A 20845-nucleotide genomic window follows, 5' to 3' on the forward strand; every position below is an offset into this window, starting at 1 on the left:
CAGACAGAAACCATGACAACAGACACATAGTAAAACGGCTGGGGACGAGACGTGACAGGTTTTGTCACATAGGACAATGAAAATGTCCTTCACGTCTAAAATTCTAGTTGCAGTGGCAGATCTTTTTCTCTAAACGGAAGCCAAGAAACGTTTTGGATTCGAGGACAAATTAGTTATATGACACAATTAAATGCATGTGCTTGAATCTTTAAAATTTGATGACATTACCTCCAAATGCGATGTGCATTTTATGTGCACATCCAAATGCTGCTGAAGTCTTGATGGCAGGCTTGGTTTATAGATGTCTTTGGGACAGAGGGGGCAGTGAAACAAACTGCAGCATGCTGTGCAGCGTTTCACCGCAGGCTTTCCAACAGAAGGAAAAATTGAATAGTGCATCTGAGAAGAACAGAGAATGTATTGCATGTTTAAATTACAGTACAATTACTTTATTTTATTTCTGTACAGTATGTTTGTATGTATGTACGAGACGTCTGGTTAGCATATAGACGTCTATTAGACGTCAAAATGCTCGCAGGGTATGTATGTATGTATGTATTGTATGTATGTATGTATGTATGTATGTATGTAAATATAGGACCCACAGCATTCGGATGAGGACCCACAGCATTCGGATGAGGACCCACAGCTTTCGGATGAGTCATTTTCATCAAATTTGATTAAAAATGGTCAAGACACGAACTGGAAAACGAAAGGGGAAAAAACGGTTTTGCGTGTTGACCCAATTGTAGCTTTCCAGTTCATCTGAGAAGACAGCAAAAATGTTAACATGGAGCAAAAACCGAGCATCTGGCAACAACACGTCAAATGTCATATTTGTGCCCTCTTGGCACTTATTAGCGGAAGCATCAACATGAGCGAAGAGGACACAACAAGTAGGCGAGTGTCCTTCAAAGAGCCATAACACCACTTAATATAGCAGCAGCGGGCCTTCCTTTATCTTCAGCGGCAATGTGCACTGGGACTGTTGGGCGGAGCAGCGTAAGGCCTGGCATGTTGTCTCCTACACGATCGCACCACATGCCCTATGTGCTGTCACCAAGATCGAGGGGAGGGGCGTGAGTATGTTTGCACGTGCATGTGTGTGCGTGTGTTTCTCTGGGAGGTCTTGCAACAGGTGTCGCATGCCTGAGGCCCCTAGACAACTGGTTATTTTGGATTTCCTTATCAAAGACGTGCCGGGAACAATGGATGGAGCCGCTTGTCTTTATTTAGACTGTGTTGACTACAAGAGCGAGAGAGACAGAGAGACAGAGAGAGAGATGTGGTAGTCGATTAGAAATGGTAATCACGATTAATTGCATGATTTCCATAGTTAACTGATGATTAATCGCAAATTCATGACGCCATATAATGGTGTTCTAAACGCTTAACTAACTCCAAGTGAGCCTTTCTTTTTCCTGTAATTGCTTCAGTATCCATCCATCTGCCGTCCGTCCATCCATCCATCCATCCATCCATCCATCCATCCATCCATCCATCCATCCATCCATCCATCCATCCATCCATCCATCCATCCATCGATTTAAATTAATACTGACCTTGTTTAATAGCGTGAGTCCATTTAAAATAATAAGATTAAAATCAAAGTGAGGTGCAATTACAGCCTAGCTAAACATGCCTTACCTTTTTGACTAATGTTTTATTTTGAGCTGCTTCCAAGTAATTTCTTTCTCTTGTTGAATTGCACCTAAATGAAAATAAGATTTAATTCCTATATTACTTATATTCATACTATAGGCTATGCTATGATTTTATGGTTAGATGTTAATCAATGAAATAGTACATTCAAACTTGCGCATTGAGCAGCAACTTCCTCCCATGACGTCTCTTTCTTCTTCGCTGCTGCAGCTGTATTAGATTTGCGGCAAAATATACGTTCGTGCTCGCCGTAGGCCTGCATAAGGACCAATAAAGTAAAATATGGTGATCTGTTTTTCCGCAGTTGTCATGGTGACTCGTGTTATCGGGGCTCGATTGATAATGGCTTTTTATAGGTGTTGTGCACGAGCGTAACTCCAGGTGAACATACTCAGAGTTGAGTGAACTAACTCAGATCAGCTTTTCTGGAACCGAAAACTCAGTCTCCCATCTCAGAATTAGTCAATTGAGAGTCCAGTGATAGACCGAGAGCTACTTCCTGGGTACTGATTAAGGCAAAGGGCTACCAGTTTGACCCAGACTTCTGAAATAGCCAATTTGCTCAATTTGGCTTTCACTGTTATTATTGTCATTTCTAGTTCACATGTAAGTGTGATTTTAACAAGAATAGCAAAAATACAGTCAAACCGTCGACGACCGCGCAACTGCACTGCGCTGGTCGCATTATTGTGACAGAGCCGTCGCTAAAATTTAGAAAATACTTTTAAAGTCCTGATGTACTTTCCAAGATTTAAGTGGACCTCAGTGCGCAGGGAGCTTAATTTGGTCCAATCGCGCAACCGCAGGGCGCTCACTGTCGTATTGCTTTAAGAGCGTCTTTCTGTTTTAGGATGGCTTTACTGCTCCCACTTGCTTTCTTTGGAGGCATGATTAGGGGTTTATACAATCCTCAAAGTAACGAAAATACAATAACAACGGAGTCAGTCGGCATCCGGGCCGCGCGGTCGGGTTTTCTCGGGTCCTCCCGGCTCATTTCGCGAGGTTCGACCTCCGAATTTTGTTCGACAACCGAAGCAAAAAATCTCGAATTTTCTGTTCGAATTCCGATTTGTTCGAGAACCAGGACGTTCGAAAACCGAGGTTCGACTGTAAAATAAATAGATGCAGCTCACTGACAAGTGCCGCTATTTGAGCTAATTTTCGAACAGTCCTGCGGGCGACTCATGCGGTACTCACGGGCGACCTGGTGCCCGCGGGCAACGTGTTGGTGACCCCTCGACTAGAGTATGTTGAACCTGCTTTCTGGAATACCCCCCAAGTCTTACCCCAAAACTGTTTTGTTTGATTAAGAAGTAAATTTTTGTTTAGGGTTAAAGTTGAAGAAAGATGAAAATGCAAATCAAAATGTATTACTATTATTTATTATTTTTTGCTTTGGTAAAGATTCAGATGATTGATTACTTTGTCTCAATAAACCAGCTCTTGCCTTAATGACGACACACCTCGTCAAAGAGGGCTAACAAAGGGTTTAATGACAAACCATTCACACTTGGTTGCATAGGCAGGCAGATCTTTTGTTATTTTTGTACAATTAAGTGCTCGTGCTTGAGAGCCCTTCTCACTCAGTCACGATACAATCAGCTGTTAACAATCACCTACTTGTCTAAGAAGCTAAAATACAATAAAAGGAAAGAAAGAAAACAAAACATTTCCAGCATTTTGTTTTTACTGGCAAATGTTTTGAAATCGGCTGGTGGCAAAGTCGCTTGACCCTGAACACATTCACGTCCATTTTGGAAACAGTGCCTCTCTGTCCGTGCCTGGAAGTGTCAATGCTGCATAAAATTGCAGAAGATGCATAGCTCTTAAAACAGAGAGCATAGCTGTAGTTTTTTCCCTGTGTACACCGTTCAGTATACACGCTAAAAAAAAAAAAAAAAAAAATACAGTTATCCCCCTTATATTCGTGGTTCATTACATGGAATTACCTGTTTGCATTTTCTTCCTTTTACATGTTGTGAAATATTGCCACAAGACGCTGCATAAACCCTGTCTACATAGGAATTAGAGTCAAAGAAGTATGTTGATGTGTTCTATCTGGACTGGCAAACAGTTTAGAGAGGCCAGTGGGCTATTTTTCCCCAAATTAAATGTTTTGGTATTTTAAGACCAAATTGGACAGCGGGCCATTTTTGTCCCCAAAAACATTTTTTTGGTATTGTGAAACCAACTTGGACCACCACGATTGAAGGGTGGGGTGGGAGACTGTTGACGCACACCAGCACGTTGAGCAATTTCATCTACGGGTGCGCTGCAATAGAGAACTGCCAAAGATTTACACTGTGCTGCTTTCACAAAACCATAAAAACGATTGTCAAGGAAGAGGCAGGTTGTGCGAGAGTAACTCGGCGAGTATAGAGTGAGAGTGGGGTTATTTTGAACCAACGCTTCAGCCACTTCCTCGTGATTGGATCTGCTGTGCAATGTACACCACTCGCAAGCATTTTGGCGAGAGAGGTGGGCAAGCTAGGCTATTTTTTGAAAGACACTTGAAGGTAAAGCTGGAATAAGAACGTAGCCGAGTTCATCATCTGAGGTTAAGCTTTGCTGTTTGACTATTGAGCGCTTGCGCAACGTCACGTGATCAAACCTGGACTAACGGCTGCCATAACTGTTGTAAGAACGGGTCAACTCCTTCTTTTGCGGGGACTAGAGCGGCCCTCGGGACGGCAACTTGTCTCCGGGCTGGCGAGCAAGACCCTTAAGAAACAACGTTTCTTTTTCATTTGCGGCTTTTCGATTGGAAAGAAGGAAGGCTTGACAACTTGGTGCTCTCAGTGGGCCACGAATAGCGGGGAATGACTGTATCCTACGACTAATCCTGCATACGATCAGGTACGGTGGCGTTTGGACCTGAGTCGCGCTTTCTAGAAAGTGGATTCCAGCATGGGTTCGCACACTTCCTTGCTTTCATTTTGTTCCTTTACATCGTCGTCGTCGTCTTTGATGTCGTACTTGGATCCGTCGGGCGTCTCGGCCGAGTCCCGCGTCAGCACTTGGAAAAAGTCCCACCTCTTGGGGATCACGCCTTTGTGGAAAAGCAGTGAGGCCAGGAAGGAGAAGGACAAAATGGACGCCACCGCCGCCAGCATGCAGATGGTGCGGATGGGCCAGCTCTGCACATAGACGCCGTCCACCAGTGCGCCGCCAGGGAAGCGCAGCGCTGGCGGGAGGCCCAGCACGGGCTCACCGCACAGGACCCGGAGGAGAGTCCCGCTCAGGCAACCCAGGACAGCCCCATAGCCGTTGGACACGGCAAAGAAGAGGACGCACACCAGCTGCGGCAACATGAGCGTGTAGGTCAGGTCCGAACGCAGCATCCAGATCATCAGCACGCTGTTGTCCAGGAAGGTCAGCGACGTCCCCGCCAGGCCCACCACCACCACAGACGCGCGGATCACCCATTGGAGCTCTTGCTCGGAAGCCTGGCGGATCCACCAAAGGCAAAGTGTCATTCAGCCACTTCTTACTTTTGTGTTTGCAAAGCCAGTGGCATCCATTTGGACAAATGTGAATTTTTTCTTTTTTCTTGGGGGGGCAGATGAGCAACAAATTCAAGGTTGTGGCAAGGCAAGATTTTTTCTGGACTAACACACCAACATCAAATTTTTGGATGAAGAGCAATCATATCATTGACGCTCAAGCTGGTTTTTGTTTGTTTCAATGAACCAACTTTGGAAAAGGAATGCTAGGTGTGGCGCAGATTATTGCTAAAGAAAGGTCTGGCCTAGAAGGAAGCCCCCTTTGCTTCTCACCTGAGTCCTGAGGATGTTCTTGTAGATGTTGGAGGTGAAGATGGAGGCGGCGGAAAGCAGGGCCGAGTCGGTGGATGACATGACGGCGGCTGCCACGGCTCCGATGCCCACGATGGAGATGTATTGAGGGGTGAGGTGCTGCAACACAATGGGCAGCACCAGGCCTGTCTGACCTCGCTCGAACGGGGACGGAGAACCGTAAGTGGTCATGTTCCAGTCTGGGGGGAAAAAAAACCCGAAAGATTGTTTTCAAAATCACTTAGTCACATTTCGGTGATGACGGGTCGGCCACATTCTCTTTTTTGCTTTTATTCAACACGCCTGGCCTGGGCACCTTTTGTCCATACTTCTGGGACGCTCACCATGCACAAGCTGGAACCGTGCACACATTTGGCTGGGAACCGCCCAGATTTGGCAGGAATCGCCCACATTTGACAGGGAACGGCCACATTTGACAGGGAACGCCTACATTACCTACCCTGTGGCTGCGTGTGGCAAACCTTTCTAATTCACACATATGGGAGAACACGGCCCTAACTTCCTTGAAACGGGCTTTCTGCTTTCGTACCTGTGGAGGCGGCGGCTGCGCCCAGCAAGATGGGAGGAATCCCCAGAGTGGGGACGATGAAGGCAGCGGCAAAACAGGTAATCTTGGCCGTGGTGGACGAGGCAGCAGACAAAGTCCTCTGGTGGAAGTTCTGAAGGCCCAGGTTGCCCAAACCCTTGACAGGAAGACACAAGAACAAGTCAAGGCACGCACATATGGAATAGATGAACACCGCGGTGCCTTGAGATAGAAGTCATAGTATGACTGTCATACCACAAGAATTTTTCTAGGTCAAATTTTATTTTCCTTGTGAGCAAAAAGTCAAGGTTCAAGCTGTAATGGTGACCGTAAACTCAACTCAAGCATCAGTTTGGCAAATAACATTTGACAATATTGTTCAAAAACACACTATAGCTCTTTAATTGCACTCTTTCAAAGGTAAGCACCCAAAACACAATTCGGAAAGCTTGCTTAGCTGAATGCTAAAAGACAATGTCACCAGTCACAGACGAGCTAACAACCTGGATCTACGCGGTGGCGTCTCAATGCTTTCAGCAATTGAGATTTGTACACAAATGCCATCGCAACACACAAATACAGACAATATCACATAGAAAACAACTATTATGGCATCTTACTGCCGATTTAGGGTACTTGTGCAACTCTTCTTGCAACTTGTGAGGATACTGCCCCCTGATGGCCAATGTACATCTGCTATCCACACATACAGTGGGGCAAAAAAGTATTTAGTCAGCTACCAATTTGGCAAGTTCGCCCACTTACAAGATGAGAGATGGCTGTAATTTTCATCATACGTACACTTCAACTATGAGACATGAATTTAAAAAAATCCAGAAAATCGCATTGTCTGGTTTTTAAATAATCTCTTTGCAAATTATGGTGGAAAATAAGTATTTGGTCAGTAATGGCGTCGATCTGGGGCTCCACGCAAGATCTCATCCAGTGGGGACAAAATGATCACAAGAACAGTGAACAAAAATCCCAGGAAAACACGGAGAGACCGAGTGAATGACCTGCAGAGAGCTGGGACCAAAGTAACAGACTACCATCAGTAATACACTACGCCACCAGGGACTCAAATCCTGGAGTGCCAGATGAGTCCCCCTGCTTAAGCCAGTACATGTCCAGGCCCATCTGAAGTTTGCTAGAGAGCATTTGGATGATCCAGGAGAGGATTGGGTGAATATGGAATATCAAACTTCAGATGGGCCTGGACATGTACTGGCTTAAGCATGTCTCTCAAGTGTACCTATGATGAAAATAACAGGCATCTCTCATCTTTCAAATGGGAGAATTTGCACAATTGGTGGCTGACTAAATACTTTTTTACCCCACTCTAAGCACCCGTTTCAATAATATATAAAGGTGAACATTCTTTCTCTCTTTTCTCACCAGGATTAAGAAGTTGTCGATCCAGCGCCACACTCGGTCTTCCTCCAGCGTCCCCACCCACGGCGGCTGGAAGGTGTAGTTGTACGCTGTCTGGGTGATGTCCGTTACAGCGGGGCTCATCAGCGCGAACGGAACGCACATCCACTGCGGGGGGGTTCAACAACAACTGCACGTTGGGCATACTGCTGCTCAACGTTGCGCGGGAGGCTGCGAGCTTGCAACTACAGGTACAGCTTTCACCAAATGTTGGACACCTTCAGGGATCTCGGGATTAGATCGACAGCTCGAGCGAGAGTAGTGACTACTCGACCGGCACGAATATCAGCAAGCGGACACAAAACCAAAAGAGTGCCAGTTGCGGGAAAAAGAAGAAGCAGCACTGACCAGGCTGATGAAGATGAGCACCAGCTGGATGATGTCGGTGTAGGCCACTGAGTAGAGTCCACCCAGCAGCGTGTAGGTGATGGCCACGGCGGCCGAGATCCAGATGCTGACCGTGTACGACAGATCCAGGATCACGCTCATGGTCACGCCTGGTGCACACACATTTGACCACACCTTAGCTCATTTGTGGCCATTTTCTGGCCATGTACCATACTTCCCGGACTATAAGTTGCAGTTTTTTTTCATAGTTTGGCCGGGGGGTGCGATTTATACTCAGGAGCGACTTATGTGTGAAATTATTCTGACGATGAGTGTGACGTAAATGACATAGAAGAGGAAGCGCTGCATCTTCTACTTCCGGAATTAGCGGAGTTGTTTAAAAGTGACACCAAGGATGAAGATTTTATTGGATTTAGTGATTTGGAGTGACACGGATGGTTTGGTAAACTTGTTAGCACGTTATTTACGCTATAGTTCTCTGAATAACTCTTAATATGTTACGTCAGGCACGTTCTCAGTTCATTGTTTATGTGCATACCGTGCTGTTCAGCCTGTTGCCTATTCTATTTTTATTTTAAATTGCCTTTCAAGATGACGTGTCAGTTCTTGGTGTTGGATTTTATCAAGTAAATTTCCCCCAAAAATGCGACTTATACTCCAGTGTGACTTATATATGTCATTTTATGGCAATATATACATTTTATGGCTGGTGCGACTCGTACTCTGGAGCGATTTATAGTCCTGAAAATACGGTACACACACGCACGCACGCACGCACGCACGCACGCACGCACGCACGCACGCACGCACGCACGCACACACACACACACACACACACAGGCTGAGAAAAAAGCAAAGCAAAGAGTGTTGAGTCTTGGGTTGGATTCATTTTAGTCAAGGGGATTCAATCCTGTTCATCATGACGAGTACAAAGACGTAGCTTGCACGACTTTCAAACCAAAGGGGAGGATTTGATGCAAGCAGGAGGATACTGCCAATACGTTGCAAGAGCTTTCATCGGAAGTGACAAAAGCAGACAAAGTTAGGGTTGACAGATTATTTTGATCGTATGATTATGTTGGAATGTTGACTAGAATCATTAACTTTGTTAAAACCTTCCACCTTCCCTTGACACGTTGAAACTTTCCACATTCCCTTGAGTTGTTGAAACTTTCCAAGGTTGTGCAAATGTTCTTGCTTAGCTTGTTGTCTAAAGATGCTCCATTAGTATCTGTTTCCACATCCTTGTAAAACAAACCGCTAAGACCCTCGGCACTGATTAACCAGTTTGCAGAGGTGACCCCCGAAACCTGTTCACTCTCATCCCCACCCTGCTTTCTCTCAATAAATAGTCTCCAGAAAGAGGCGAAATTCCGACTGCTTTCAAGCACCTCTGTACCACACAGGGTGCTGATGGCTTTCTCCGCTTGCAAGTGTAAAATGGCCAAACTGTCTCACGTGTGGTTCTTGCAAAGAAGTTAGAGTGGGCAAAACTCTATCATCTCCAATTTGGGATTTCTTTGCATTAGCTCAGCTATAATGGATGAAAACAAATACGTAGGGAACTTGATGACCACAAACGGGCGGCGCTCGGGCTGAAGCAACAACAGCGGCGAGCGGGCGGTGTTCTCACGTTCCTGACAATGAATGAATGGTGAGAAGACAGCAAGCATAACAAGGAGTTGCGGTGTCACAGTCGGCTAGCTGAGCACAATAACAGATCCCATGTCCTCCTCCACAGGATGTTGATGGTTGTGTTGCAAAGTAAGCGCAAATGTCCTATTTTGGCAAAACACAAAGCTTTCACAGAAGACTAGACAAATGGACGATTGATTAGTGTAAGGCTGAAAATACAAGGATTTGGGCATTTTGAAGTTCAAAGGGACTCTCAACGATGAATTGATTGATTCCATAATCAACTCAAGTCAAACCTCTACATATGATTGCTTAAACATACGAGTCTTTCAACATACGATGTGAAATATGATCAAATATTTGAATCAACATCCAAACTAATTCCCAACATAGGACGTCATCATGGTTAGCCCGCTTGACGGCGGCACGTTGGGATTACGACAGTTAGCGTCCGGTAGTCGTGGTGAAAAAAGAAAGAAGGTGATGATTTTCTTACAATTGAAAGAAGAAATCATAAGAAAACATGAGCGCGGTTTGCGTGAGTGATATTGCAAAACAATATGGCCGGAAGATGTCAACAATTTCAACGATCAAGCGACGGCGATTAAGCAGAAGGAAGCCCTCAAGCCATCCAAGGGGCTCATCTCTAAACGTCGCAGGCCTACCCTGGAAGAGATGGCATGGCTTTCTTTAAAAAATCTGCAAAGCGGTTGCGTGATGGCGAGGAGGAAAGAAAAGAAAGCCTAAATTGAATGGAAGTGAAGGTGAAGATAGAGTTAAAAAGAAAATGTAAAAAAATATATAAAGAACAAATAAGCTAAGTAAATTTTAAGTTAACGTTATGCAAGTTGGATAAAAAAAAAATTGATTGAATTGTTGGGCTTGGAGATTGACTCTTTTTTGTTTGTTTTAAACAAAAGGAAAAGTGCACATTGGACAACCAGAGTCACCGCCGCAATCCGTCTGGTTTGATGCGGCTGCCCACGGGAAAACCCGGCGCGAGCTAAAAGTGGCCGTTCCTTTCACTCGACGGCCAGCTGCGGCGTGCGGTGGCATCCTTACCTAATCCTATGAGAGTGCCGGTCACCCACATAATCTCAGAGACCAGCGCAGCCATAGAGAGGGCGGCCGTGGCCACTTTGCCGTACTTGATGTGGAAGGGGTCCATCATGGTCACGTACTTGCTGTTGCGCATAGGCTCGGCAAAGAACAGGCCACCTGCGGCGCACATGGGGCAAAAAAGAGAAAGATGACAAAAAACAACCACCTTGACGTCATTCGGCGTCAAGACGGTCACGGGCGGTTGTGTTTGCACCACAGCATGTTAGCGCAAACAGACAAATGCTGACACTCGCGGGCGGTTGTGTTTGTTCCAAAGGCGCAAACAGACATATGCGGACGCTCGCTGGGAAGGATGCGAGCTTGCACTAACGCAGGCCAGCCATTCTCCTACACTTACTTAAGGCAGGCTGTCCTGCCTGTTTTTCTGCAGGGCTCCCTCCCCGCTGCAAACGGTGAGCTCCTCGGCAACTCCGGAGAAGTTCCAATCGGCTGCCTTGCAGCAGGGAAGGGGAGTCGCGCCGGACGACAGTCCGGGCAAGAGTAAGAGGATCAACCATGTGACTTTCACGTGGCCAAGGAATGCGGGCCAATCTGCACATACTCTCGCAGGCTGCTGTCCGAGTGCCTGCTCCGTGTTTGTCCGCCGACGACAAAAGGACGCGCCAGCACGAACGCGCTAGCAAGAGAATCCATGCCAGCGGCACATGCCTCCATTTGAGACCTCAAACTTTATACGACACTTGGCGCCTTATTTTCTTTGACAATATTAACGGCTAGGTGGCTGCTCATCGATTGACGAGACACAAGACAATTGTGCCGGCGAGCTGAGCTCAAAGCGAGTGTCTCATTTTTGTTTTTTGCGCAATGGTGACGTCAAACTTCCCGCGTTTAAAAATACTAAGTTGTCAGGTTGTAATGTTGCCATTGAACTTTTTGAACTTTGCCTGTCACGGCATTTTTGCCGTGTCCTAGTTCTGACACTGCGCTATTGCTGTAAGAGCTTTCCAGCGTGACCTCGAACGTTATCAGTGGAGCACTTGAAGGTCACAAACAATGAAGAGCTCGCTCACGACAGGGGCGGCGAGCGGGTTTCACTTTGTACTCTTATTTAGGGGCTCTTATTCAAGTCAACCGCCAAATCTCCTCCACAAAATTGTCGAGTGTGCGCCCACGTATCGGAGCACGGCATTCTGGGGAACACTGCGAACACACGAAATCCATCTCTGAGGGGCCGGCCATTTTGCCACTTCCTGTCGACTGAACATCACATTACAGTCATTCAGCTCTCAGGTCGCAACCAACCACGGCTCAGCTTTCAAGACCGGTGAGCCGTGACCGGTTGTGACGGATAGCATTTGCCATATTCGCCAAATTGACACATCTCCGGCATAACAAATTTAAAAAATATTTTTGGCTTCGTTCGGGACTTCTTGGGAAGGACTTTCCACATTTCAAAACCGGCTCTTCAGCCTTCACCGGATTTCAACACGAGTGGCAATCTCAAGTTCTATTATTGTGATCACATGCTACTTGCACTCGAGCGTTCTTGGCCCACTTGTGATTTTTCTGAACCCAGGAGGGGTCAGCTTCTGACCTCGTAAACCCTATTTGGACTCCAGCGCCGACGCGAATTAAGTGTTCTTAAGGACTCAAATCCGCCTGTTGTGAGGGCTCGAGGAGACTCTCCTTGTTTGGACGTTAGCGCTTTTGTTTTTTGGGGACTAATTTTCACCAGGCTGGGACAAAAGGTGGGCCCGGCACCGAGCGAGAGGCGCTGAGGCGCTGCGGCCTGCCCTAAAAAGGAGCGCTGCTCACCGAAGATGAAGCACATGGTGGCCGTGACGGGCATGACGGCCCAGATGAGCCCCATGGACGGGTTGTAGACGGCCTCCGCCGTGCCCACGATGAACCCGCCGCCGACCCACGTGGCTGTCGACAAAAGACACGCGCGTCACATTTCAGCTGAACGCAGCATTTTTATCTTTCGGCGTACGCAATTCTTGACGGGCTCAACGGTTTCGTCGCAGCATGCAAACCCAAGCGGGGCCTTTGCGGATGTGCCCCGCCTCGTAAATGTCAACGTCAAAATACACGCAGCACAAGTTGGTGCAGTGCTTGAAAAACGCTCACAGGGTCATAAAAACAAAAAACAACAAGCTATTACTTAGAGCCACAGAGCGCAAAACGACGTCAATGCGTGCCGAAGCCATTCAAGATGCTACATTAGAGGTGCACACAACATGTCTTGGCTATGGTGCATTCACGGTGGATGGAACATAAATGCGTGACACAGCGACGCTAAATTGATGTCAACTAGAATTTATTCTTTCTTTTGGCATAAAACAACCAACTGAGGTCATTCAGTTGTTATACTTTTGCTGAGATGTCAAATGGATGCTCCGACTCAATAAATGTGCACGTTTCAATCATATTTGATATTTTATATAGCTCTAGAGTACCATAGTTATTCAACTGAATGAATAGAAACTGTGTGTGTGTGTCTTGTTGACATCAATGACTCTGCTTTACTCTGAGTGTGTGTGCGTATGCTGCAGGAATGGACAGATGGTGTGAAACGGGTCGAAGGCTTGATGGTGTACGGAAGCCAAAGAGTGACAACCTGTGTGCAGTACTCGCCATCCAACAGCGAACGCCGCCGCCGCCTGCCGAAGCCCGCCAGAATTGTCGGCTGCAGTCCAGTTTGTAAGAGGGGCCGAGGAGAAAGTCGAGCTCGTCGTGCACACGGCCAATTTGTCCTGCTAATTTTAGGCAACAATTTTGCAAGACGAAGCGAACAAGGTATTTCCGAGTGCTGACCTTTCAACTTTGATCTTGAGTGTCACCGGCCGGGCATGCACCTAAATGCAAATGATTGCAAACTTGTGTTTCTGCGCAATCTTCTCCACGCTTCGAACAGAACCTATTTATGTCCGGTGCTCCTCAACTGGCTTTGAGGCCTGCTCTTTCCCATACTGACTTTTAAACTTCTGTTAACGTCAACCTGAAGGATGTGAAGGAATCATACGCAGATTGAAAGGATTGCTTTTGTGTTTTATGACACAAGTCATTGAACAATTGTGTTTAGCTTTTTTTCAACAAACCTACTCTGTGAGTCAGGTCATAAGAATCTCTTTTCATGTTTTGCACCAAAACTCAACTTAAATTGAACACAAACTTTTTATGCAAATTGATCTTAGCTCAACGCAAGAAAATAATAATAATGGATCTTTCCTGAGATTTGCGTGCCGAACTTCCCAAAAGAAGCAAATGCGTGAGCTCAGTCTCTCTGCTGGAAACAAAAGAGCGTTGGCGTCTTATAAAATAGAGCGGAAGGAAGTCAATGGGATGACCGAATCCAGTTTTGTTCACGGCAGACGTCTCAGCCCGTCACTTTGTTCTGTGCTATTTCCTTGGACTTGTGGCTATTTCAGCGGTAGCTTGTCTCGCCTCCGCAAGCGTTTGCTCCTGTGGCTTTGCAGCGTTGCGCTTGTGAATCTCAAATTTGTCCCGATAATGCTGTTGTAAGCGACAAATGAAATTGGTCGTATTCAAGTGAGCTTTGTTGGTTCCTCCGTAGCAAACACTGAATATGCGCTCAGGACATGTCTGGCCCATACGCCTCCGATGTGCAATTTGACATCTTCTTCTTTGTCTCTACACTTGCCATTCAAGACGCGTAATATGTTTTTTCTTCAAAGCATTACTTTCAAACATTATACCGTTTTTTTCCATGTATAATGCGCAAAATTTAACTAATTTATTGTCCTAAAATCTGGGGTGCGCATTATACATGGGTAAAAATTTTTTTTTTTTTTGACACGTCAGCTATATAAAGAGCGAGAGTTCAATTCTCTACCTGAATGCGTATTACAGGTAATATTTTATTTCACAACACTTTGGCTTGTTCCTTTCTTCTCTGCTGTTCACTTCAAACACGCTCCATACGAACACAATGCTCTCGTATCAGACGCTTGCTCGATCACCTGCTCGTTTGCTGTCACAATGTACCCTACACAAATCCGAAACATTTCTTCGCTATCGAGTTTGCTAGCGCATGCGCAGTGATACTGACCGGCAGAATAACAACCGGTTGTTCCCAAAGATGATCTTTTTTCTGAAATAATATTACGTTTACGGACTTAAGTAGGAGTCAAAATTTGGGTGCGTATTATACATGGGTACATGCTTTTTTCCAGCATCGACATGCCATTTTTAGGGTGCGTATTATACATGGGGGCGCATTATAAATTGGAAAAAAAAGGTAATTAACGCTTTTTAATTGGAAATTTTCATCATGTCATATGCATCATATATAGTAATGTTCTATCGTTTGACATCATATTTAAAGGGACAGTGTTTTTTCTTGCCATCTCGTGGTAGACTTTAGAAGCACGCACACACGGCAAGCCGAGACAGCAACATCTTCAGCAGAGCTTAAGGCAAAATGTCACCACAAACAACTTTGAGTCTTCCCTCAAGTGACAAAGCAAGCGCATTGCATTTGTTACCCACTCTGCCGACATCAATCCAGCAAATTCGTCTACTTCGGCGAGCCGTAACGGAACGATGGCGGCGAGACGTGGCACCATCCACTACAGCGAGGCGCGACACGGGAATATAATTTGCCATTACAAGACCTACGGGAGTGGCTGATGGTGTAGGGGTACACTTGCTTGTCTTGTGTGCCGACACCGTGAGTTCGATTCCCACATATGACAGTGTGAATGTGTGTGACAAAAAAATAAATACTAGATGTACATATGTGATAGCACTTCTTTTGCACATTATTAAATTTAATAAAGTTTTTTCTAAAATGAATGACTTGAAAAATCAAACCATTCCACACTGTCACTTTAATGTGTGCACCATATGTAGCACGATTACGTCCTATCTCAAATACTTTCTACTTGTACGCGAAATATTCTATGCACTTCTAATGTAGCTCAATTACGTCATATGTACCATTTGAACATACAAGCGCTTGTAACTGTAATGCATCTTATTCTGGACGCACCTGTGTGCATCGTCCGACGATATGCAGACCTCGAACGGCACAAGAAGGGTTGAGTCATCACGTGCGCGAGGTGAAACGGAGGTCGAATTCCGATTCATTTCGTTTTCCAGGCCTAAATAAGGCGTCGGGAAGCGCGACGTACGCGTGTGCCACTCGGTCGTAGCCAGTACTCGCCCGTCATGGTGAAGATGCCGACCGCCAGGTTGATGCCGCGGTTGCCGAGCAGCGCCATCTCCGTCTGGTCTCCGCGGCCCTTCTTGGCCTCCCGCTTGGACTTGAAGGAGGCCCACACGCCGATGGCCAGCACCAAAAGGTAGAAGAACATCATGACGCTCACGCCGGGGATGTTGAGAGCCATGATGGTCGAGCGGAGCAAGTGGGACGACGAGGAGGAGGAGAGAAGAAGAAGGAAAGGAGAAGGACGCACCGAGCGAGAGACCGGGCGACAGTGACGGCGGTTGGGCGAACATCCCCTACATCCACCCCTCCCCTCCCCTCCGCCGCCGTGCCCGCTGCCTCACGCCGGGCTCCGAGGAGGGAGGGAGGAGCGACGGAGGGGACGGGGTGTGGGCAAGAGTCTACCCTCCCCCGGCCTCCGCACGGCCAATCGGTAGCCGGGCCGGGCTGGCTGGGTCGAGTACGTCACGACTGGATTTCGGTTCGTTGACTTTGTCCTGTGCGAGCCGCCCCGAGGTGACGATTTGATGCAATGTGCTGACGCAGAGCCCAGACGCCATACTGAAATACACCAGGGAGGACAAGGGAAGGGGGGGGTGAAGACTCCAGGGACAGAGAAGGGGCGCTGCCCCCTCCCTCCCTGGATGCAACGTACATTAGCTAATCAATATAGCACATGCATAGGCAGCTTCATGACTTAATGGGGCTTCTTCCTTGATGAAAAGACTCCATCACATATTGCCATGAACTCAAGTGTAGTGGGCACTCGCGAGAGGGAACCACAGAATCAAATCAAACATACGCCTCATTCGGGAAATGGTTTTACAACTGGTCTTTTTGTTCATGCCACCTGAACAGCGTGTTGGGGGACAGTTGCTCTAGTTGAGAACCAAAGGCACAAGAAAGATTCATGTGGCTAAGAAAAAAACAGAACATTCATTGGGTGGGGTTGCAGCAGGGGTGTGCAAAGAGGGGGGTTGAGCAGGTAGCGGCCCCCTGGCATCCCCTCCCACCACTAGTCAACAACCAATTTGTAAAGGGCAGCAAAATGTCTTGAGCCGTGCAGAGCAACAGACGGCCGTTCATCAAACACTGAAATTTTCCGTCCGACGTCGGTGGTGGTGGGGGGGAAAAAGACACCCCAAAAAGCGCAACTGGATGGTGCATTAGCCAATCGATATGCGGGAAGCTTTCTGACTCACGGGGGTTCTTACTGGATGAGCAAATTGCAATGTCATCCAGTGAAACAGTCGACAAACGAGGAAGAACGCAACACAAATAAAACACGAGGGGGTGGGGGCTTGAATAATGAGTTTCATTCGTTTTGTGACAGTGTTGGCGTCATGGAGGGTCATGAAGGTTATTGTTACTTGTCAAGCGCTGCAAACATGCGTGTGACAGCAAAGTGGGAAGGAAATTGCTTTTGAGCAAACTCATACGTTTAACTGAGTGTAGTTTTCTTTTTAAACTTGGTCGAAAGTGTCTTTTTTTCATTGTAGGTGAAATGTCTTCTGGGTATCGAGTCTTCGTCGCCGCCCCCTCGCCGCCGCCGGTTAGCCTGTGCAGCCTTAGAGCGCTCCCATGGTGTTTCCACTAACAACAGTAAAAAAAGCCGTCGTGCTCGCGGTGGCCTCCAGCATCCCTGCAGAGACTCGGACAATGTCTGCCAGCTCGCGGGAAATATAGCGGTGAAGCGCTGGGGATGGGGTAGGGGGAGAAGGTATGTAAGGTTGCGGGGGGGGTGGGGGGTTAAAGAGGCTTGAACACTCCAGCAAGAGGATGAGCTCTTCATGAAAGCTACGCAAGCTGTCGGCGACAACTAACATCGGCACATGGGGGGAAAAACGTTGTTGGGGCTCTGCTGAGACATTTTTTCAAAATGGCACAATAAAGCTGACACAATATGGATTTTTTGTTGTTTTGCTTGACCCCTGTGCTATAAGAGCGAGCACCTGTGCTCCCTTTTTCACTGAAATGGAATTTGGAGTTTCTCCTTGCCGGTTTAGTAATGAGTGCATGAACGCTTTTGTGAAGCCCTTTCAAACAGAGCCTTCATTGACCTCAGGCCGACTCTTGCAAGTGCTGAAGGTTGAGCTCCGCTTTACTTTTATGCACAGTCGTTATAATCGCTTTGAGTTCAGGGCCACATTTATGACAGTTTGAGCTCGAGTGGGCTGCACCGGGCGACTCGTTGGGGCCCCGAAGCCACAAATTACAACATTTCTGAATTATTTGCCCATTTGGAAAATATTCACATTTATTGATTATCCTGCGGCATCATATCAATCATTCCAGTGAAAGTGGCACTTTGACAATACCACCTCAGCCGAGTGGACGTAACAACAGCTATCAACTTGCGAGTTGTGCCTCGCTCGCCGCCATCTTTGTTTTGGTTTAAGCCCTGGGAGGCTATTTTTAGAGAGCAGGGCGGCGGCGAGGAGCAGCCGGGATTAGCATTTGAAAAAGGATACAACTAATTGATCTGCCCATGCTAACAGCACTAGCGCCTGGCTGGCCTCGCGAGCACCAAGCAAGACACTCGGCCAGCTTGGAACGCTTTGCTGGGGAGGGTCGTGGGCGCAGTTTGCCATGAGTCATCTCTTGAATGTAAAAAATAGGAAGGCGGAGGCTATATTGAAGCCCGATGACATAATCATTTGTGGAGAAGGCAGCCTGAGGGCCCGCATCGCAAAGAGGCTGCATTGGAAGGCACTCACCAGGGTTTCAGCACAGCCCACCATATAGAATGACCCCATTTAGATATTTCCCAGGCTTCTTTTTAGATCATTTACGGCACGTCATTTTTTAAAGGTCTTTAAACACACTTTAGAAACACATTTCAAAAGAAATCCCGTTTCCCCGGCAAACTAATCATCTCAGCAACAATCACACCCAAAGATTTGCTTCATAAAATGTACTTACTGGCATTGCTTTCCATAGGTGCAAAAGAGGATTGAAGAGGATAAGATCCATTCACCTGCAGCAGCAATTAGGCTGAGCTGAAATACTTCCTGTTTTCATTGTTCAAATTCAAAGCGTGAAACAAGGTGTGTTGCCACTCAGAGGTCGGCAGTTGATTTACGGGTCTCGCGAACTACTTTCGAGTGTTTGCGTGAAGTGAACAAATCCAGAAAAGAGGTCGGCCGGTGGGCTCTGTCCGAAGCTGGCACAACTACAGCTTAACGGCTGCTTAATGGTCAAATTCTTTTTAAAAGTCCACTTTGTTTTTAGATGAAAATGGCCCCAGACGACTGTGTAGCGACGTTGACGTCTGCTCGCTTATAATCACTATACAGCTGTCCCTCGCTTCAAATTCCTACGGAAAAGCTTGAACCTTGAGCACAAAAATAATGGCCAGTGTTGATATGGCTCAAGTGCTAGGAACATTTTGGAAATTTTTGGGCTGGGTTGGGCTCGGTGGCTGGCAGTCTGCGGTGTAGGTGCCACATCTACTCGGGTGACCTCCGCTGGGCGCATGACCCGGCCGGACGTTCCATTCTAAGCTTTCTTGGGCCGCAATGCCTATGGCAGCAGCTGCGCACAGAAATAGATTCTTTACTGCTCACATCACATGGAGGCAGCGTCAACGGCCGTCAGCCGCTGGAAACGGCACCTTGCGCACCTCCGGCCAGGTGGAGCCAAACTTTGACGTGAGTCTCTGATAACGTAGGGGTGCCGTCGGCTGTTTTGGGTGCCGACACCGTGAGTTCCATTCTCGCATGTGACGGTGTGAATGTTTTCGTGCCACACACACACACACACACGCACGCACGCACGCACGCACGCACACGCACACACACACAAGCCAACTTTTAACATTGACAATATCGACAATAAATGGAACATTATTACGACATTAACGTTGCAGTTTTAAAAAGGTTAATAATATTGCGAGATTTAACAAAAAAATGTAATACGCTATGTAGTGCCCCCTGGTGGTGAACACACGCACACCAGTGTGCCACGTGACTCATGACTGACGCTTAACCGGTTTTATTTTTTTTTATATTTGAATGGCGTTATCGCTAACGTTTTTACAAAGAAACTGCTTTTCCAAGAGTGCTACACTGGCTCCCTCTAGTGGTATGTAAAAAAATCACTGCACACTTGAGCTGCGTTTATATTTCTTTAGTGCAATACATTTTCAGTTCATCTCTAAGTGCCGTTTGCTTTTACATTTTTCTTCAGAAAGACGTTAGAATTAACTTTGAATATTAGACATTACAGTTGTTTATTTATTGAAAAACATTTCTAGATTACCTGATTAAATATGTATAAAAAAAGATACAAGGTTAAACTATTAAGAAAGTGATATTACGTTCAATAACAAATGACAACATTACAAGTTGATTTTTGCAAAAAGGGCATAAACCTCTTTAGATTCTTTTGAACAACAAATCGGAAATAATGAGTTTTATTTTTCTCAAGATACAAGTCTGAATTTTGTACAATTATAGTTTTACTTCTTTGAACTGTTTTTAACAAAGGTTTTGTCCCAATATTGAGTTGTATTTTGTGGCCAAAATTGCAGATATCATAATCTTCATTTTGAACAAACTGGACTTTCAAGTACGCACATGCACAAAATTCTCATGAGAAAGTCAAAGGCAGGCCTCCCCGAAAGCCTCTTGCATTTGTCTCCAAAACAAGCCGAGAGCGTCATCGCTGAAGAGGAATCGGGAGGGCTCGAGGGTGTCTAACCATAAACGTGAGTCTCCTTGCAGCTGCGTAAGGCGCCGGGCCCCGGGGAAAGCAAATTGCTGGACACGCCAATGGAAAATCATCCTCATTGCTGGGACAAAACGTCCGAGAGGGATTTGCATCAAATCATCAAACTCAAGAAATGATGGAGCAATTTTTGCGCTTGTTGCAAAACAAACATGGAGAGCTCTGGTCGTGGGAAAACGACCCGGTTGCCGTTATTGCGTTGCTGTCGGGGTCGGGGAGCCATCCCAGCGGGCCGAGCTCCAGATCAGAGCGCAGACGGGGAGCCATCCCAGCGGGCTGAGCTCCAGATCAGAGCGGAACACAAACACAAACAAACGAGACGTGGGCTAAAGTTTGAGCCCAGCTTACGAACTGGACCCCTCCAGAGGTAGGGAGAGGGCCAAGGTCAATGACGCACATTTTGTAGGATGCCAAAGACATCAGAAGATGAATATGAGAGCAAAGTGG

At 46.6% G+C, this 20845-nt stretch overlaps 1 protein-coding gene across 2 annotated transcripts; it reads right to left on the reverse strand.

Moving 5' to 3' along the window:
* Positions 1 to 3108: 3108 nt before the first annotated feature.
* LOC119134903 (high-affinity choline transporter 1-like) lies at positions 3109 to 16038 on the reverse strand. Of its 2 annotated transcripts, none has more exons than XM_037272136.1 (8): positions 15668 to 16038; positions 12295 to 12408; positions 10480 to 10635; positions 7783 to 7931; positions 7399 to 7542; positions 6007 to 6160; positions 5439 to 5656; positions 3109 to 5108 (listed from the first exon to the last, which is right to left on the reverse strand). In XM_037272136.1, the coding sequence occupies exons 1-8, from the start codon at positions 15849 to 15851 to the stop codon at positions 4551 to 4553; spliced, it is 1677 nt and encodes a 558-aa protein (XP_037128031.1). In that variant the 5' UTR covers positions 15852 to 16038; the 3' UTR covers positions 3109 to 4550. The 2 variants fall into 2 exon arrangements, with proteins under 2 accessions (XP_037128031.1, XP_037128032.1); XM_037272137.1 differs by lacking the exon at positions 15668 to 16038 and adding an exon at positions 15494 to 15653.
* Between the last annotated feature and the right edge of the window lie 4807 nt (positions 16039 to 20845).

Source organism: Syngnathus acus, chromosome 15 (assembly GCF_901709675.1).
Source record: "Syngnathus acus chromosome 15, fSynAcu1.2, whole genome shotgun sequence".
Taxonomy (NCBI): domain Eukaryota; kingdom Metazoa; phylum Chordata; class Actinopteri; order Syngnathiformes; family Syngnathidae; genus Syngnathus; species Syngnathus acus.

Bases quoted from the DNA above. Each gene is read 5' to 3' on its own strand.
- LOC119134903 (XM_037272136.1), bottom strand. From the start codon at position 15,851: ATGGCTCTCAACATCCCCGGCGTGAGCGTCATGATGTTCTTCTACCTT. The intron at 12,409-15,667 runs GCGAGTACTGGC...TTTTGTCGACAG, and splicing joins CGGCATCTTCACCATGACGG to CCACGTGGGTCGGCGGCGGG. The intron at 5,109-5,438 runs GTGAGAAGCAAA...TGGATCCGCCAG, and splicing joins AGAACATCCTCAGGACTCAG to GCTTCCGAGCAAGAGCTCCA.